This window comes from Agrilus planipennis, unplaced genomic scaffold, assembly GCF_000699045.2.
Source record: "Agrilus planipennis isolate EAB-ADULT unplaced genomic scaffold, Apla_2.0 scaffold72, whole genome shotgun sequence".
NCBI lineage: Eukaryota > Metazoa > Arthropoda > Insecta > Coleoptera > Buprestidae > Agrilus > Agrilus planipennis.
Window position 1 is genome coordinate 1,169,815 of NW_020439081.1, and position 19,853 is coordinate 1,189,667.

The window sequence follows — 19,853 nt, forward strand, 5'->3', positions numbered from 1 at the left end:
TAAGACTGTCTGGGCACGCTTAATAAGAGAGTTTTCTATTAATTGATTTATTTTATTTATTTATTAAAAATGTATTCATTTTTAGTTGAGCATTTTTGTGCTGTTGGTGGCCTGCAATGAAGTATTTGCTGCCCCAAGTCACGGCTATGGAGGCGGTTGGGGTGGTGGAGGCGGTTGGGGTGGTGGAGGTGGATGGAGTGGCGGATACTCTGCCCCTTCGTACGTAATAGTGAAGAAATATGTCGTAGTACCAACTTACTACTCAGGAGGAGGACATGGTGGCGGACATGGCGGCGGATACGGTGGAGGATGGGGTGGTGGAGGCGGTGGTGGCGGCGGTGGCGGTTGGGGAGGCGGCGGCGGCGGAGGTTGGGGCGGTGGCGGCGGTGGTGGTTGGGGAGGCGGCGGTGGCGGATCGTGGTGATAAATAGTACAATGACATTGTGTTCAATTGCTGTAAAAAATAAATTTATTGACAAAACTAAAATTGTTTTATGTACTATTCTTGTGTCATTGCTGTGTTTATATTAACTAATGTGTGGAACATGTACATATTGGTACTAAATATACTGAAAAATAGTACTATCAATAGTGAAATTATGATAAAACGGGTTGAAATATTTGTACATATATATATCTAACAAATCACGTAGTAGTTTCAATTACAAGAATTAATAATGGTCTAGAAGAGTATCGGTCAAGAGACTGCTATATACAATTTATTATAATTATATTTTAATTACCTCATCTCGTTCCCTACTTTCCTCCATCCCACTTCAAACAACATCTCAATATTTGTGACCGCTTTTGGTGCGTCATTAAAAATATTCCACTTTATCTTTTTAAATAAGACTTTTTTATTGAAAATTATCCAATTTAATTGTAATGTATTGGTAGGTAGATACGATTTCTATTAAATTAAATAATTTACAATTATTGATATATCTGATAGAAAAGTGAACGACACGTGTACAAAATCTGTTTGTGTATACTTTGGGTTAGGTGAATTAGCACTGTTATTTTTAATTTTTTCGTTTTAAAACACGCATCTTTTGCTTCATACTTTAAATAAAGTTCTACAATTTAATCCATCCAAATAACAAAACAAAAACAATTTTCCCAAACTGAAAAAAAATACGTAAGCATTAAGATTTTAATAAATATGTTATCCCATGCATTTTTTGTCGCATCGTGAGGTAATATTCTTAACAAACAACACTATCTATGTTAACTTATGATTTTACAATTAGATTTTTCAAAGAATTGTTAACGTAATTTATATCATTCAACAATCTTATATTTTATATAATTGTATTTTTGTAATTAACCTCTTCCGCCTCCGCCTCTACCTCCTCCAATGCCTCCACCTCTACCTCCCCCAATGCCTCCACCTCTGCCTCCCCCAATGCCGCCACCCCTTCCACCACCAATTCCTCGTCCACCGCCTATTCCTCGCCCTCCAAATCCTCGCCCTCCAAATCCACGTCCACCAAATCCTCTGCCACCAAGACCTCTGCCGGATCCATACCCCTTACCAAAACCACTACCTCTTCCTAACAATCCTCCTCCACCACCAATAAAGATTGGTGGAATACGTCTCTTTCTATAATACCCATCTTGACCAAAAGTATACGGTGCAATTAATAGTAAACATACCAAAAACTGCAATTTAGAAAGATAGTGAAGTAATTAAAGGTGAAACTCATTACGTAATTCAGTAATTCAATAACAGAGTAAAAAAAGCGCGTTTCAAATTTCAAACAATCATAAAAAACCATCCAAAGGAGTAGAAATGTACATCAGACAGTAGCGTTCATGTTTTGAACGACTATTTTCTTACTTTACTTTCGAATGGCTGTCTTTCACTTCACATAAATTATAGTTTCATTAAATATATGCTTATTTACTTTGATTACTTTACACTAACAAATACATAACAAACAGTGGCTTTAATTAAAAAGATTAATTATTAAATGTTAGGGTTATTTTCAGCATTAAAGCACATTAATTAAAATAATTGAATGGGCCGTAGCCCATAAACAGCAAGAGAACTTATATCTAAAATGCTGTCTGCATGTATTATTACGTATATTTATTCTGTGTCTAAAATTAAGTGACTGTAAACAATATTATTATGAACGGGGTAAATTTATTTTCAGAAAATTAATTGTTAGGAGCATGAACATATCAGAAAAGTGCATTGAAATTAGGGAACAATGTCCTTGGCTTTTATTGTTTCAGAGATTCAGGATTATTAGAAACAACTTTGGTTACAAAATAATTGCTTTACAATTTGTTTTCATTTTAGGTTTCAGTTGTGTTAAGGCATAATATGTTTTTTATAGAAGACTTAGGGATGGAATTATTCTTTTTGATTTACTTACCTTGTAAAACACCATAATTGCACTACTTAGATAACACAGTTGTATTGGTACGAGCTAGAGATTTTTGTAATCACACAACACTAACTCGCTACTCAAATAAATAACATTGAAAGAAGTTCGAAAGACGTAAAAACAAAAGTGGTAAACATGGTAAATTTCTTACCGTGGGTTCATGGCCAGTAAAGTAGTAATTAAATTAGCTTAATTTAGGTAATATTGTCCTTGACAGTGATTGACGTGTTTTAGATAACGTAAAAGACATCATCATGTTGCTAATTAATAGATACTCATCAGAAAATTAACAGAAATCATATTTTTGCAATTTATTGCGTATTATTACACCATAATAGTACCCCTTATTTAACCAAATCCACCACCTCCACCAAATCCAAATCCACCACCTCCTCCGAATCCACCACCCCCTCCGAATCCACCTCCACCTCCTCCACCGAATCCACCACCGCCTCCAAAACCACCACCAAATCCTGGTCTATATCCAAATCCTGGCCTATACCCAAATCCTGGTCTAGGTCCAAATCCCGGTCGGTATCCATAATGTGGTCTATACCATGGTTTGTATCCATACACTGGTTTAACTCCAATTATGACTACAGGTGGTAGGAGAAAGGATAATGATCCATTGATTACGATAGCAAGCAGTAATATCAATAATAAAATCTGAAATCAGTAAATAATAATCAGTCAAAGTCACAAATTTAAATGTTGAAATATATGCCTTATTCCTGAATTTAGATGTAACTGATGCTAATGATTATATCTATTACTTTCTGTAATCGATCAATTGGGGATCTCTGTACGGATAAATACTTGTAGTTAAATATGTAATGTTTTTCATAGCTATTCTCACTATAGAAATTGTAAATTCTTAACCCCGAACTTATACCCTACCGATTTTCTTCAGATTTTTATAATTTTTATGTCAATATACCCATTACACATGAAGCATTTAAATTATCCATCAGAATTCAATTACAAATGTACCTATATTAAGTTTAAATCAAAAGTATTGAGAAAATTAAATTCGTTATTTTTGAGAATTAAATTAAAAGTGCAGTTAAAGTAACTTACATTGTTTCGGGTCATGTTCAAAACATATTCCTCACATCAGGCAGTAAACATACCAAGTGACACTGAGTTATTGGGTGATTTTTCTCGAACATTTACTTTTATAATTTGTGGTTTTTTAATGGGGAATTCCGAGTCAGAGAATTTTTTTCGTTTCACGTTAACGTAATCATTACCTATATGTACACAATACGTATATTTTTTTGCATGGTCCCTAATTTAGTAGGACATTTTAATTAAGAACTGTTTACAGACAATATTGTAAAAGACTATTATGAAGGGGTTTCAGTGTCAATTTTGAACAGAGAAGATAAAGAAGTTGATGGGTCTCTCCAAATATTCTCACCTTCAAACAATTATTGCTAAATTCAAAGCTGTATTAATAGAGAAGCTCAGGCTTTCATGGTTGATTTTAATAGATGAAGTATCATTTGATTGTGCTATAGTTGGGTTAGAAATTCCAGGCGTTTCATCTCAGCTGGGGTAGACCCCAAGATAAAAATGTTCGGTCTCTCAGAGTCTCTGAAAGCGGGACTGTGTCGCTGAGAGAGACCGTCGAGAGACTCAAAAAAACTGTTTAGCGTCTGAACGAGAGACTCTAGTCGCTCATAGAGAGATCCTCATTGTGTATCCAGTTTCTGAACGAGAGACTGAAATCTCTCAATAAGTGGTGTCTCGATAGACATAGTTAAAATTTTCTAAGTTGAACATCTTTCACATATTTCAGCGATCCCAGTATTTCTACGAGAGACTCGAGTCTCAATTTTTCAGTTTTATTCATTTAGTCTCTCTGTGATTCCGCCATACACACAACGGCTCTACCCTGGACTATAAGTTGATGGAATTGTAACCCACCAGGTAGTAGGAATAAATTTCCATACAAATGACCTTTAGTAACAATTACTACCTATTTAGTTTATATAATTTGTAGTAGTTTTATAAAAAACCTAGACCTGGTATTGAATTGTTTTATCTTTAGGAAACACCAACATCTAACAATATTAATTATAATGTTCTATATATTCTCTTGTGGTGACGTAAATTAAACATGATAGAAAGTTCTTGAATTATTTGTTGTTTTTAGGCCAGTAATTTTCTCTAATTAGCACTTAAAATTAAATTACTGCTACAACTCTGTTTGTTTACCTACGATTTCGCTATTTTCAAGGACCTTGTTATATTTCACAGCGACTAGATAATACCTAATCTGATTTACAACACGAGCCCAAATTAATGATTCCCTACTTCTATCGATCTAATAACTGTTGTAATAACACTAGTAAAGGGACAGTCCTGGATTTCAATAAACTCAAATGTGTAACAAATTTTACTGATTATGTGAAATTTTCGTTGGCTTCAAAAAAGGCAGTACAATTATGGTATAAACCATTTTTAATATAATTAAAAAAAAATAGTATACATATATTAATGTTTAATTCCATGTTGACGTCGACTATCGTAACCGACTCCTCTGCTTCCTACATATTCTGCATCGTAATTATCCCTGTATTGACTTCCATGATAACGTACATCTTGGTCGTCGTACGATCTTTGCCCATATTGTCCTCTGCTACGATTTTCACCTTGATGGTAAGAACCAGAACCAACTGGTCCACCGACACGATTTCTCCCTTCATCTGTTAGTACATCCTGGCCGCCACTAGCTCTATTTCTACCGTCATGTCTGTGTCTGTCACCATAATGATCTTCTCCGTATCGTCTGTCTTCTAGCCTACTACCGTAATGTTCGTTGTAGTAGTCGTCATTTCTTAAAGGATTCACATATACTTCAGAATCGTAATTCCGTCTTCCGCCTTTTACACCTTGGAGTGGTATGGAAAAAGCGCATGCTAGTAGAGCTAGCAGAACTAAAAATTTTCCCTGAAAAAAAAAAAAATAAGTCTGGTAACGCAGGTCAAAATTGAAACTTTAATTTATTTTTATCAATACCGCTTCCATTTTATTTAAAGCTATCTCTAACTTTTCCTTAGTAGATGCTAATACTGCTATATAATCTACAAATTTAATAAAAAAATAACGGTGACAGAGTACATCCCTGTCTAACTCGCTTGATAATATTTACTTCTCTAAGGTTGCAACCCCACCTCTATAACTGCCTATGCTCTTTATACAAAGTAAGTATCACTCTTCTATCTTCTTGATTTTTGACGCATGGGAAGTTAAGCTAATCATTCTAAATGTTTCGCACCGATCCGCACCTTTCTTTTTAGGTATGATTACTACCACGTTTTCGTTTATAATCCTCTGGGACTTCCCCCTCTCGTGAATGTGACTTCGTGTATTTTGAGTTTAATTAGCGGAATAACTAACAAATTTACTTTGTAACTTTTGAAAATAAATCCTGTTTTACATATATGTTGTACTTAGTATCTCAGTACATTTGCGAATTTATAACTGATTAATGAACTTATAATTGGCATTTACATTTGATAAGTTTAATTATCTGTTTCACTCTAGAATAATCCATATTTCTGTATTAATTAATTTAAAAATTATTGTAACTGAATCTCTCTTATATTCGTAAATTTTGATTCCAGTATTATTTACAAAATTATGTTAAAATATTATAAAAGGACCTGTACTGGTGTTAAACTGATAAGCATATAATTATAAAAAAAGAGTAATAAATTATGATAAATCTGTTGGTTATCAAAACAAAAACAGATGCCCACGTAAGTGAAGGTATACCAATGTTCTAATGATTTCTTACCATTAATTTAATCATCGTCTCTCTACTGTTTATTCACTTAAAAATTTCACTGCAGTTGAAAGAATGAGTGTCAGCGTTTTGGCAGTATATTATATACCAATATGAAATCGCAAAATATTATTAATTATCACATTATCGGTGTAACTGGGATGACCTATTCCTAAAAGTTGATAAAACGTTAGACCTCTTCATGTCGACAAATATTATACAGAAAATCATAATATAAATATTGCCATTAAAGAAGATTCGCTGAATTGTTGTAATAAACAAAAATATTTCATTTTTTCCTTTTATTTCGTTGTGAAACCGGAAATTTTACAGGGATATTTACAATAATTATCAAATATAAAGAGAATCGTAATTTGCTACATTCGTTTACAAAATACTTACTTACCTACTAAAAATTAGTTTAATTTTATTAACTTCATCATACCATACCATAAGATCGTCAGTCTTAAGACTGTCTGGGCACGCATTTTTACCCTTTCGTATCCTGAATTAATCTTCGCATTTCTCTAAAACTACAACATCTCACATCCATTAACTTACTCTCGATTATTATATGATAACAGACAGTCTAAGTAATAAATTGCGAGAAAGAAGACCCTAAATTCGATTTCAAATCAAGAATATTATTTAAATAACCAAAAGGGTAAAATACCATTTATTTTCTAAAAAAAAAAAAGAACGGACTACGTTTCGTCCTAATAAGCTGTCGAATTTTCTCAAGGTTGGTTTTTGAAGTTGAAGTGCAGATGGAATTTCTTTTTTGGAAAAGTACATATTAATTAACAAACCAAACTAACTCAACAATTGTATAGATAAAAACATTAAATATAGCAACCAACATTCACCATTAAGACTAAATATTGTAAAATTAAGCCCTTCAACTTAGGGTGAAACGTTGGCGTTTGTTTTAAAAAAAAAATAACTTTTTATCTCTTTTAGCTTTCCTTTCACACTGAGTATTTCTATATATCAGTCAACTGCAATAATATATTCCATGAATAGATGGATTTGTTTATCATTTAAATAACATGATAAAGAAATTAGCGAAATCAGTATTATGGAAATTTTTAACAATTAATGTGTTCGATGGGTTAGACAAGATCCATTATCCATTATTGTTTCTTTTGTTTTTTATGCATTATCACAATTATCCACCACTCTTTGTTTGGTTAGTAATGAAAAGCGAGTCTATATCTTTTGAACTACATTTTTTCGAATTCCACATTAGGAATTAATATGGCTTATGGCAAGTGAAGTGATAAGATATAAAATATTATGTCGTGACATCTGACCTTTATAACAATCACTTTATTTACCGATATTTCATTAAAATGCAATATTGTTTTTGGAATCAGCTGATTATTTCAATATTCAACTTCTTAGTTGCCTAGATTTATGGAGTAAATCAACTATTTATAAACTGTAACATAAACGAAAAATATATGTCTGGGCATTTATTAAAATGTGGAAATGTTTACATAGAATATTCAATAACACCTACATCGTTCCGGAAAAACAATATTACAATCCAAGTGTCATGGTAACATTTTCTAATAACCATGGTGTTTATAACCATTGTGTTTTGGACCGTGTTCACCTCCAAATCCACCATTTCCACCACCGAAGCCACCACCCTGTCCGCCACCAAAGCCTCCACTGTGTCCGCCACCGAAGCCTCCACCCTGTGATCCTGTATGACCACCACCAAAACCACCACCTGGACCACCACCACTATTTCCGCCGCCAAATCCACCTCCATGACCGCCTCCTTGACCAAATCCACCTCCATGACCACCTCCTTGGCCAAATCCACCTCCTTGTCCATCAGTGAATCTACCACCTTCGTTACCACCTTGTTGGTGTCCACCACCGAATCCACCTTGTCCACCACCTCCTCCAAATCCATCCGCTTCACCACCTCCAACACCTCCTCCATGCCCACCACCAAAACCTCCACCTGACTTACCTCCACCGTGACTGCCATAATATGGTGAACTTGATACAGAAGCCATTAAGGCAACTGTTACACATATGAAAACCTATAAATTAAAATATTTTAGTATGTATCTAAATAACACTTTTATAATTGATGGTTTATTGGATTAAGGGCTGTATTAAAACCGTGTTAAATGGAATAGAGGAACGATGGTCTTAATACTTTTTGCTCCTATCAACAAAAATATCTTGCACAAAAATTTACTAGCAAGTAGTAAAATTATACCACCTGTATCTCTTAATTATTATTATTTAAAATTAATTGAACTCCTAATGTGAGTAATAAAAAAATAAAAAACTTACTATTAGTTTCAACATCTTTCGAATATTGTCAACGATTGAATGGTAATCATTTGTACTGGAATTCTTTCCAGTATTTATGGATTCCTTTACAGATGGTTTATTCTCATTAAGATAACAGTAATTTTATTAAACATGATGCAATACGAATAAACAAAGTGTAATTTTTAATAATACTTTCACTAATTAGCATCATCAACGTTCTACAAATTCAAAACATATTTGTTAGTATTAAAATCTCTTAAATATAAACATCGTTATTTTGTTAACAAAGTGGCCTTTAATTTTAAGAAATTATTGAAATGCACAGATATGCAAATAGCGTGCTCCATTTAAAATTTCGGTCAATTACATAAATAAATAATATAATCAGTGTTTCTAGCCGCACTTGCTTTTCTTAATAATCTGAATACAGTCGAAAATTTTTTTGTTTTCGAGATACGGAATCATAAGCGAAAACCTATAAACAACAAAACGAAAAGAAATTGGTAAATATAAAGGAAAATTACTTCGCAGCAGTTAATATATTGTAATCTCCATATACATTATGTACTATATTCATCGTACATGTACACATATTCAATTTAGTGGGCAGCTATGTATAAAACTGTGCCTAATAAAAAAAAGTTCACAATTTAATTGTATGTATTTGCTGACTTCTCTATTTCAATACTATTGTTACTCTCGATAATGATTATAGCGTTATTAGACCAACATTGTTTTAAATTTTCACAAGCTGATGTAGATTTAATATTACCAGCAAACATTTAAATGTTTGAAGAAAAACCACGTTTATATTTCTGCTTGAACAGATACAGATGCGCCGTAAGAAAATTGATAAATTTTTGACAATTTGCTTTCTGGGTCGATTTTATTTAGTATTTCTACGTATGTTGACCAGTCTTTTTATAGCTTCACAGTTACTACGCTTTTTTGTGCTTCATTCAAACAACTCTGTACTTAACCTAAGTAATTCAGTATTAATAGTTACTGTTAATTTTCCAAAAAGTAACTGGGTGTTTAAAGATGAATGTAAATTTGATTACTGATTGCGTAGATGTTGAAATTTATATATAACTAACGCCTTCTGTTAGGAATACAATACTGAAGAACAAAAACATTTTCAATTCTTGTCATCAATCAGCATTTATTGTTAGACATAAAGGAGCTTTTTTATTACACTAGTAATGTGCATATCTACACAACAAACGTGTTGTAGGAAAGGAAATCTTCAATGAATTTTCATGTCTTGAGTTTCTTCACTGGTTGATCTTCATATGAGCTTTCTCCTAAGTCAATTGGCGAAAGGGAGTCATCATATTTTTCACTCTTGTAAAAATATTCGTCGCTAGAAAACTCTTCAGATTCTTCAACCGAGGGAGATATTGCTTGCGAATTGTCGCTAGAATTTGTCAGATATAGAAACAATTCTCTTTTATCAATTTTTGATGACGAGTCATTGCCATCAAGATTTAATATTTTAACATTTCCATTTTTGACCCTTCCAAATAGCCCGTCGTTGAATGCATTAAACGGGAAACCGTTGCTGTAGATAATCAAAGCGAATAGTAGTATGTTTGGGACAATTATCTTCGTAGTAAACTGAAAATAAGATTAATTTCATGAATAGGTTAAAGATTTTTAGCGATTTAAGTAAGGATTATTGAAAACTATAAATTACATAGATTCACCGGATAGTGATTTTGTCGGATACCGAATAACCGTGTCCCCAGCATTAGTTTGTTCTGGCAGGTTTTCCATTAAATACCATCCAAACCACCTTCGTCCCAAAGCACATTAAATCTCGTTCAAAAAGTCGTTTAAACATTAAGCAATGAAATTTTAATTCTTGGTTGGCGGATTTTTAACGAGATGATTGAATTGAAACCGTTTAAACGAGCTTATAATGTTTATAAATACTAGAGAGAAAGACTGCACGGTAGCAAAAAAAGTTATCATTAATCAAAACCTGATATACCAACACGTGACAGAAATTGTAACAGTTTGGTCATACTGTAAATGTATTCTTGTTCACGAGAAAAACTAAAAGCAAGAACTGTATCGAAATAACAAATAATTTAAGGTAGTAATCAATAAATATTACAAATACGAACAAACGAAAATGCGATGTTTCTCTCTGATTTTAGGTATGCGCAATTGTAACTTCTGGAAATTTGGATTTCAATATTTCTTGTATTTTAGACTGTTCTTGTTTTGTAATATATTTTACAAAAATGTACCTAGTAAAAGCCAGGTATCAAGGTAAAACGTTATTTTTTAACAGAATAAATTCAATCTTCGTTTAAATAAGAATCTAATAACATGCATTAGCCGGATGTGACTTACATACGCTTAAAGTTTTCTAAAAGAATATTTTTTAGATCAAATTGCATACCTACCCAAAAGAATAAATGTAAATAAAAACCAAATAAACGCGTAACGGTGGATCAGTAAAGTTACTTAATTAAATCCCGACTAATCGTTTTAACAGAAATTCATTATCAATAAAAAAATTGTATATTCCATCAAATTTTAAGAGCGTTGTAAGTCAATCGCTGTCATTTTACGATTGTACATTACCATATCTGCTTATCTATACTTTCGTGGTAATTTACTCAATTAAACGTCTGTTTTAATTTTTCACTGCACACTATACGAATGTTCACAAACTGGTTGATTGACTGACGAACTACCTTAGGTACTAATACTAACTCTCAATCAGGAACAATTGATATTAAAAGGTAGACGTGTTTTAAAACACTACGTACGTTTTTGATAAGAAATTTCTCCTTTGTTCGAGTACGATGTATTAAAGAAGAATAAAGAAAAATGCGATGGTTTCTAGCTTTGCAAAGAGAATCAAAGGTGGCAATCTGACAGACAGACAGACAGACAGACATTTATCAAATTAACCGTTAAGTCCTTTGGAAAGAGTCGTTTTTCCATATTTTTTCACTGTGCACAAATAATTTCTGTCATGTTAAGGATTTTGTTACTGCTGAAGTAACTATTCAATTCCAAAAATTTCGCATTTGGTCATCACCAAACGAATTCTTAAAAATGTCAATCATGAAATACTATCAAAATTTAGAAAAATGAACATCATTTAAAATTAACTCCTAATAACATGATTGAAAATTTGTTAGTTTTTGGGATATGTCACATAGTACCTATAAGCATATTCACAAATTAGTAGTACAATAATAAAAAAGAGACAAATTGTTTAAATAGATACAAAGAAGCATAAATTTTATAAAATATCACCAGTATTCCTTCCCTGCGACTAGCCAAGAAAGGTAAAGGTAACTTTCTCTTCCTTGTGGTAGGTATTCGGGATAATAGATTTATAGTTCTAATAATCAATAAGAAAGTAAGATATTTACAATTTTGATTTTATAGTCCGAAACTGACAAATTTAAACTGAAGCGAATATACTTTGGAGAATAGAATTGCAATAAAAACAATTGATAAAAGTAAAAATCATACAAATTAAGAAAACATAAAATGGTTTTAGTTTTAGTAATATAAACTTAATATGGCCACTTATTTCCATAAATGTTGTAAATAATACCTAGTAATAATAACCATTGTATCAAAATTGCTTCTGAACGTCATAAGTTTCATGTTATAGGTACACCATTGTGTTACAATACCTCTACATTAAAACACTTTTGTACATTTACAACCGGTGTAATTAAAGCTATGTTTGGATTAGTACCTAACTAAAACAAATAAGTATTGGAAAGGAGCTTATGTATCATTTAAAATAACATAACATTAAACTGAAATACAACTAAGAGAAAATATTAAAATGAGCCCTAATATATTATTTAAAAATGGGGGATCATATTTTAATTAAAAACAAAAGAAACAGCTAATTAAAATGCCTATATGTATCACTACATAGTATAAAACAAAGTCCCTATGTATGCTTAGATCTGTAAAACTACGCAACGGATTTTGATGCGGTTTTTTTTAATAGATNAAGATATGTGTAAATTGATAATTCGTCTCCTTATCTCCGAAGCAATTGAAAAAAATACAGAAATTAAAATAAGAAGTGTGTTTATCTGTCCGTTTTTTGGTAATAATTTCAAGAAAGTGAGCAGTCTGTTGTAATTTCATACATATCACTATTCGCTATTATAGTATAAAACAAAGTCCCTATGTATGCTTAGATCTGTAAAACTACGCAACGGATTTTGATGCGGTTTTTTTAATAGATAGAGTGATTCGAGAGAAAGGTTTATATGTATAATACATTCATAATATAGTAGAGAAACACTGATAATCATAGAGGTTTCCAATGTGATGTCGTAAATAAACACATTTTTTGCGCTTACATTGCAAACGCTGGCTGAACCCTACGAGATAGATCAAAATAATATACTACAGTAACTACAGCATTCTACATCTTAAAAATGTCTACAAAGAAGCCCGGGATGGTATTGGTCCATCTCTTAGGGATAAGCCACAATGACCATTTTTTATCCTTTACTTTTTATGAGAAATAATGGCTTATTTACGAAGCGATTTTAAGCAATACAGCATTAATTCTTATTCAATTAAGTACCTTGAATACATTATGCTTTTAATATAGATCAATATGGCCCTCTACAGCATGTAATTTAAATGAATATTACAGATTTAAAATGCAGGGACATGGCGGTTGCGGCGGTACCGACCGGGAGGCCGGTTTGTATTGTATAATGACAAAAAAAGCTGTGAATGTTGTATGTAAAGACATTCTGTAGTATATTTAGTATGTTCAGGGGGTGTCTTTTGAAGATTTACCCTCCTCTAGAATAATCTAAACAAAAAATATATTTAGTATCATTTACCCAAATAAGAAATGTATACCTTGCAATAACATTCAGCCCTTGAAATATTACTTTATTCGACGATTAGCTACTGGGTATTACTCAGCTACAATATGTGCTCTTATACAATAATAAAAAATATTTTAATTGAGTTCAACTCGTGGTAATGCATATGAGTTAGCAGGTTGTGCACCACCTCCACGTTTTACTGTAACGGCCATAAAACTCTCATCGTCATCATTACGAGATTGTTGCGACCTCAAAATAGGGCGTCCTGGTGAAACCCGGATTCCTATTCTCTCTTCATTTTGAGCGTTACTTACTATCATTATGGCAATCAAAAAGGCGACGGTTATTTTAATCTGCGACAATTGTTACATAAAAGTGAAATGTAAATAGATAATTTTTACAAAAAAATATAGACAAAAACCACTTACCATTGTAAATAACTTTCCTACGTTACTTGTTAGAAGATGTACTCAATTTGAACAGTTTTAAACGTTTTGTTTCATTTATATAGAAGAAAAAATTATACACTGCGTATTAATGATTGCAAAAAACATAATGCACATTTCAATTAGTTAAATAAGCGTGAAATTTATAATTGTGGGTAAATTTTCTATATTGTCATTTATTATTACGTATATACATAAACACGTCAAATAACGTAAAAACGTAAATCGACCTGTTCCGTTTTGATTTAAAACTGAATCTTAATTATAAATACTGTATTTATTAATGATATGTTTTGATCGCTATAATGAAATGGGGAAATAATAGATAGTATTATATTACAATATATAAAAAAATATATATNTATACATAAACACGTCAAATAACGTAAAAACGTAAATCGACCTGTTCCGTTTTGATTTAAAACTGAATCTTAATTATAAATACTGTATTTATTAATGATATGTTTTGATCGCTATAATGAAATGGGGAAATAATAGATAGTATTATATTACAATATATAAAATAAAATATATGATAAATAATTCTCATCTTTATAAAATATATACTTATGTATGTATTCATGAGATTGCAGAAAGGTAATTTAGATTAAAGATCACTTTAAAAATCTAGCAATCAATTTTTAGAAATAGGATTATGAAACATTGCATTTATCTATTAATTGATAATGATGTGAAATCGGATAGATCTCGAACAACAATTCGCTTATGAATTAGCTTATTATATTTTAATCTACTACATCTTCATTAACGATTTTCTTCTATATTTTAATTCTATTTTAAGTGGATGAGTTCAATTTTATATTTACTTATTTATGACATATTTAAGGGTTCTTTTAATTTTGTTTGTAAAGAGCTGTTCTCATATTAAAAAACGTTTTGTGGAATTTTGGAGTTTTTGAGTGTTTACTTAGTCAGGTTCCACAGTACTCCAATAAATATTCTAGTAAAAGCTGTCTTTTCGCACATCTTATTTAAGCCAATATTCTTTTTTTAAAACGGGCACCTCATATATTGCAAGTAAAGTACCTGCCGTAGTCGTGGTTTTTCGGGCTTTCTGGCTGTCGTCTTTCAAGGGATCTCTACTAGGGTTGTCACCTTTTTAGGCTTTACATAAAGTATTTCTCGACTAAATGGTTCACAAAAAAAGTACTGAGCATAAAAATAAAGTATTTTATTTTTTGTTTTTAAAAACATATTTTTTGTTACACCTAGCAGCCAGTNTTCTTCAAAAATTAATAACTATTTAATGTCTTTATAAATCATTTGACAACAAATTAGCAACATGCCCTAACTGTTGGTACATTTGGCTTGCACTTTTTGTGCCGGAGGATATGTGGCCCTACCCTACATATACATACATATGTAATGTACCTTTGTAGTTAACGACCTTACACTCTAATTCTAAGCCTGAAAGTTGGAGTAAAATGTATCATTCAAAATTAAAATACAACAAGTACATTTAAATTTCACATTTATCGAATCTGTAATAACTGTCTTCTCCATTACATACATTCTATTAAAAGTGGTCAAAAATTCTTTCGTTAGGTACATAAGCTACTTGATCAATAGACTAGGAAAGGACATAATAATATTTATAATTTTATAAAATCGGTATTTAGCACCCAATTAACACACAGGATTGTTACAAGAACAAAGGAATTGTTTACATGTATAAATAACTCATGAGTAAAATATATAAAAATATTTCCAACAAGAAGTTAATTAACTAAGTATTTGATAGGAAAATGTTGTTCTTTAAGAATCCATTTATGCAACTTAAATAACGCCTCATGTATTCTCTTCCATCGGCATTTCTTGTTACTTCCTTATCACAAAAGTTTCTTCCGTTATAGTTTAGCATTGCATAATCGTCACAATTTGTGACTCCATCGCCGTTGCAATCCTAGAAAACCAAGGTAGACCTAACTATAGGTAATAATTTCAAGAATATGTTCTTAAAATTGTCACACTCTTTTCGTAATCAAGAAATGGATAACATTTCGTAGTTTAACCTCTGCTGTTTTTTGTAACAACAATATATTCTTTAGTTACTTAATTAAAAAAAAGCAAAATACCTACTAAATTTATCCATGTTTGCTACTTATTATTATTATATTAAAAGTTGATAAAAAGATCATCGCAAAATTTTAATTAAGTATAATAACATAAAACTGACCTTTATTAACGATTTAGTGAAGTTAATTTATATCAAAAGTAAATGTAATGTTTTTGTTTTACATTTACTTAAAGAAAATGATTGTACAATTCTACCTCTAAAAGTACTTTTCAAACTTACCGTTGCATATCTGATTATATAACTTCTTAATGTGTTCAACGAACATGAATAATCGGTTCCACAAGTTTCATATGCTAGAAAATTAAAAAAATGTATGTGTTAATGTAGAAAAATACACTTTCAATTACATAATTGCAGTGTCTCACTGTCTCACTGTCAGTTAAAACAAATGAATAGAATTTTAAACAATAATGTAATTTTGAAGTTTTTGGTTGCTGGGGCTGAGAGAGATACTATTTGTGAATCCCAAAATGTATCCGTTATCCATATTCGCCAGGTAATCCGTAAAGTATTTTATCCAGATCTAAGTGAGGTACTAGAAGATACTATTTAAACGATAGTATCTCCCGGTATCATAATAGGAGAGGAAAAAAGATAGCAGCTGATTGAGATTGAATCATCCGTGTTCGTATCGTGTATCTGGGCGCTAATGCCAATATCCGTATCCGATATCCGGATACATTTTCTTATGTTCTGAACATCACAAGTTCGTCGCCCAAAGACTGTTTAGGCATAAGTCTCTTTTTCCCACCTTAAAGCAAAAAAGTAGGTCTTTATCTGCCCCTCTTTGCTCCTGTATCCGTTACTAGTCCTTCATGTGTCACAAGGTGTATTATCTCCACATCTCCAACCTTTTATTATCAAAAGTTAATTTTGTCGCAACCAAACAAAATTAATTTTTCTATCCTTCGGGAATACCTAGCATTTTTTCTGGATAAAAAGAGAGTACTTTTTCTGTCCTACTGACAATGTGGGTTCAAAATTTCATGATGATCGATTGAGTAGTTAAAGGGTAAAATAGTAGCAAACGAACTCACATTTCCATTTATAATATTAGTTAGGATAATTTGGGTTTGTGTTGCTAGAAAATTGAATACTTTACCTCCATCTCTATCAGGATCATCATTTGCTACCGTCGGTCTCCCAGAATCCATCCAATACCTCCGTTCTATTTGAAATGGTCCACAATATCCACCTTCACATCCTGCTTGCAGATTACAAGCACTGGCAGCTGCACATAGGCATTGAATACATTTGTCATCCAAGTTCGATATGTATAGGTCTGAAAGATACAACCGATTGGAAAGAAATGAGTGGTACATTTAAGTAACTAATTACAAAGAAAAGCATAGGTATATCAAATAATTAATGATTAGATTTTGTAGAGGTTTTGAAATAACAGAGTGTTTTTAAATGAACCACGTTTCGTAGAAGAAAATTAAGTATGCAAAACCACTGCCCATAAATTTTTAGTTTGAAACTTCTTGTCGAATTTTTTGGCGACTATTACAAGAGAATTCTATTTATCAAAATCTAATATTATCTTTTAATTAATTAAGCTAGAAAGTGACCAAAATCGAAATTAAGTGTAAAAAACTGTTTATGGTGCAAACGTTTATAGGTATGCCCAAAAACTATTAAAAGAACCAGTTGAAAAATTATTTCAATCTTAATTCTAGTCCAAAAAAAAAAAGATTGAATTATTGTTGGTATTTCCAAGAGTTTTTTATGAGCTAGGTATTCTAGTCAATAAAATTATCGAGTCTAATAAATGTACGCAGCATGATAATAAAGATATACTTCTGCAAAAATGTAAATGCTTTTGCAGGAGGAATCGCAAATATTGTGTATTTCTGTTGAGATACCCTGGATATTTCGAATACATTGAAGGCCTTGAACTATCTTTTAATACTAAAAAAATTTTAAAGCAAGTGCAAACTTGAAGAAGACACAAATATCAAAATAATTACATACAAAAGGAAAAGGTAAACGTGGAGTTTAAAAGAAAAAACTGAATTATGACAAAAAGAAGATATAAACAGTTAAATGAATGAAATAAAACTGCTAAAATAGGTAGATTGAGTTACTTACTTCAAATTTTGTTTTTTATAGTTAGATTTTAAACAAACAGAAACAGTGTTTTACCTTGTGCATAAATTTTATCCATAATTACCACTAGCACAGTAACCGCACAGTAATAACAATATATTAACACTTTGGCGCACATAGTGTGCAATTTTCTGCTCACCTCTAGATAGTAATTTGTGGCAATTATTTTATGAAGTGCGGTTCGTGAATCTAAGTATCGAATCGACTACAAATATTTCGCCCAAGGTCCCATATTCGCGTCATATTTCGTTCAAAAAAGAGTTGTGCTGTTCCGGAACAACAATGACAATACTAGGCCAAAAAGAAAGACTCACTCCCACTCATCCACAGCACCAATTGTTTATTTTATGCTTAAGGTTAGATCATTAATTTTGAGTAAATTTTGTGAACGAATTGCACTAGCGAATAAAGGTAATTGTATGATATTAGGAAGTAGTACTTTGTCTAGGTCACGGATTCTCATGTGTGTATCTTTCATATCCCCACGCACCCTTATTAAATTTCCTAAACAATCTAGAACCATTTATAAAAAACTCTCGCTTTATAGATAAGAAATAAAGGATAATACAGTTACAATTTCGTTTCTGGTCAAAAATTGAATTGATTTTAAGAGCAATTTGCTCAATTTCAATCTTAATTGGGATTGAGAATTTACTCGATTTCTATATTTCGTTTTTATCATGATCACAGATAAATCATGTCTTTAAGGATTCACGTACCATCATCAATAGATGTAATGAAATTGTGGTGTACTCTGTCCAACATTACAAGTAATTTAAAGCAATTGAGGGAAGACAAGAACTGCTTATTATACTCTGATTTTCAAAATAATTTCGCAAAGAAAAGAAACAATTTTAACTAGCTTCATTTAAGTTTCAAAGTCCATGCATAAATACCAAATATAACAGTAATTGAAGGTCAATGTGCATCACAACTTTTAAGATTATTTTGCCTTCTAAAAGCAGTAGGTATATATTAGTTGCTTTTATGATAACATATCCGAAATACTATAATTAAAAATTTATCGAGAAGTCAAAATTTTAAAATGATGTTTAAGCAACAGTCCGAAACGGTAGATGGTGTCATTCATTTGTAAATTTCATTTGCATTTGTAATTATTAACGTCTAGCTTCAGTTTATTAGTTTCCCACATGGAAATGGACAGACCCTACAAGCTTCTGAACCGAATCCGGATTTACTTAGATTAAATTACTGTTCACAAATAGTTAAGGATGTGGGATGTTCCAGTTTTAAGGAAATGTGGAAATTAGCTCAGGATACGAAATAGTTGAGGTGCGTGTCCAACCAGTCTTGGAACTGACGACTGGTGTACTAATGATGAAAGAATAAATAAAGCAAAAGATACTCGTCCTAATAAGTAATAAGTACTAAATGTTTTCACTGTGGACACGTGTTTCGCCCACTTCAATTGTTCCGGTTCGTTGATGATGCTCACATTGTAAGTGGGCGAAACACGTGTTGAAAAGTTGGTTATTTTAGTTTTAGGGAAATGCGAAGATTAGCTGAGGATAGGAAAGAGTGGAGGTACGTGTCCAACCAGTCTTAGGACTGACGACCTTATGATGATGATGATGAAAGAATGTTGTTGCGATGGTAGAAATTTACAGGAATCCTTAGTTCTTCTTTTATAGAAGTTAAGCCAAATTGAGTATTACTCTTAAAGGAAAAACAAGAAACACTCGAAACCTTCCTATTTTATTTGATATTAACTACTTCTTACCACAAAACTCTTCATTCATAAATTTCACGAAAACACATCTGTATTCAATAGGTACATATAGTTCCTGCAAGTCAGTAAAAAAAGCCATTACTTGTTGTACGGTTAGTTTAATATAAAATGCTACG

At 31.8% G+C, this 19,853-nt stretch overlaps 6 protein-coding genes and 1 long non-coding RNA gene across 7 annotated transcripts in view; 1 reads left to right on the top strand and 6 right to left on the bottom strand.

The window, feature by feature from the left end:
* LOC108733194 (ctenidin-1-like) overlaps positions 1-487 on the top strand; it is a 5,491-nt gene extending 5,004 nt beyond the window's left edge. Inside the window, exon 2 of the mRNA XM_018464271.1 lies at positions 86-487. Within this exon, the coding sequence (XP_018319773.1) occupies positions 86-424 (339 nt within the window). The 3' untranslated portion in view covers positions 425-487. The remainder of the gene's footprint in view (positions 1-85) is intronic.
* A 247-nt stretch (positions 488-734) lies between these two features.
* Positions 735-2,572, bottom strand: LOC108733195 (acanthoscurrin-1-like). Its single transcript, XM_018464272.1, has 2 exons — positions 2,385-2,572; positions 735-1,662 (listed from the first exon to the last, which is right to left on the bottom strand). The coding sequence occupies exons 1-2, from the start codon at positions 2,397-2,399 to the stop codon at positions 1,324-1,326; spliced, it is 354 nt and encodes a 117-aa protein (XP_018319774.1). The 5' UTR covers positions 2,400-2,572; the 3' UTR covers positions 735-1,323.
* A 107-nt stretch (positions 2,573-2,679) lies between these two features.
* Positions 2,680-4,024, bottom strand: LOC108733196 (glycine-rich cell wall structural protein-like). Its single transcript, XM_018464273.2, has 2 exons — positions 3,474-4,024; positions 2,680-3,062 (listed from the first exon to the last, which is right to left on the bottom strand). The coding sequence occupies exons 1-2, from the start codon at positions 3,486-3,488 to the stop codon at positions 2,745-2,747; spliced, it is 333 nt and encodes a 110-aa protein (XP_018319775.1). The 5' UTR covers positions 3,489-4,024; the 3' UTR covers positions 2,680-2,744.
* An 820-nt stretch (positions 4,025-4,844) lies between these two features.
* LOC108733193 lies at positions 4,845-6,305 on the bottom strand. Its single transcript, XM_018464270.2, has 2 exons — positions 6,202-6,305; positions 4,845-5,351 (listed from the first exon to the last, which is right to left on the bottom strand). Exons 1-2 carry the CDS (start codon positions 6,214-6,216, stop codon positions 4,896-4,898), a joined length of 471 nt encoding a protein of 156 aa, XP_018319772.1. The 5' UTR covers positions 6,217-6,305; the 3' UTR covers positions 4,845-4,895.
* A 1,344-nt stretch (positions 6,306-7,649) lies between these two features.
* Positions 7,650-8,620, bottom strand: LOC108733192. Its single transcript, XM_018464269.2, has 2 exons — positions 8,509-8,620; positions 7,650-8,249 (listed from the first exon to the last, which is right to left on the bottom strand). The coding sequence occupies exon 2, from the start codon at positions 8,192-8,194 to the stop codon at positions 7,685-7,687; it is 510 nt and encodes a 169-aa protein (XP_018319771.1). The 5' UTR covers positions 8,195-8,249; positions 8,509-8,620; the 3' UTR covers positions 7,650-7,684.
* Positions 8,621-13,385: 4,765 nt separating this feature from the next.
* On the bottom strand, positions 13,386-14,112 carry LOC108733177. The gene is made up of 2 exons (XR_001937199.2): positions 13,763-14,112; positions 13,386-13,687 (listed from the first exon to the last, which is right to left on the bottom strand). It is a non-coding gene; the product is annotated as an uncharacterized LOC108733177 (long non-coding RNA).
* Positions 14,113-15,526: 1,414 nt separating this feature from the next.
* On the bottom strand, positions 15,527-18,317 carry LOC108733212 (lysozyme-like). The gene is made up of 4 exons (XM_018464299.1): positions 18,024-18,317; positions 16,981-17,160; positions 16,098-16,171; positions 15,527-15,704 (listed from the first exon to the last, which is right to left on the bottom strand). The coding sequence occupies exons 1-4, from the start codon at positions 18,103-18,105 to the stop codon at positions 15,528-15,530; spliced, it is 513 nt and encodes a 170-aa protein (XP_018319801.1). The 5' UTR covers positions 18,106-18,317; the 3' UTR covers position 15,527.
* Between the last annotated feature and the right edge of the window lie 1,536 nt (positions 18,318-19,853).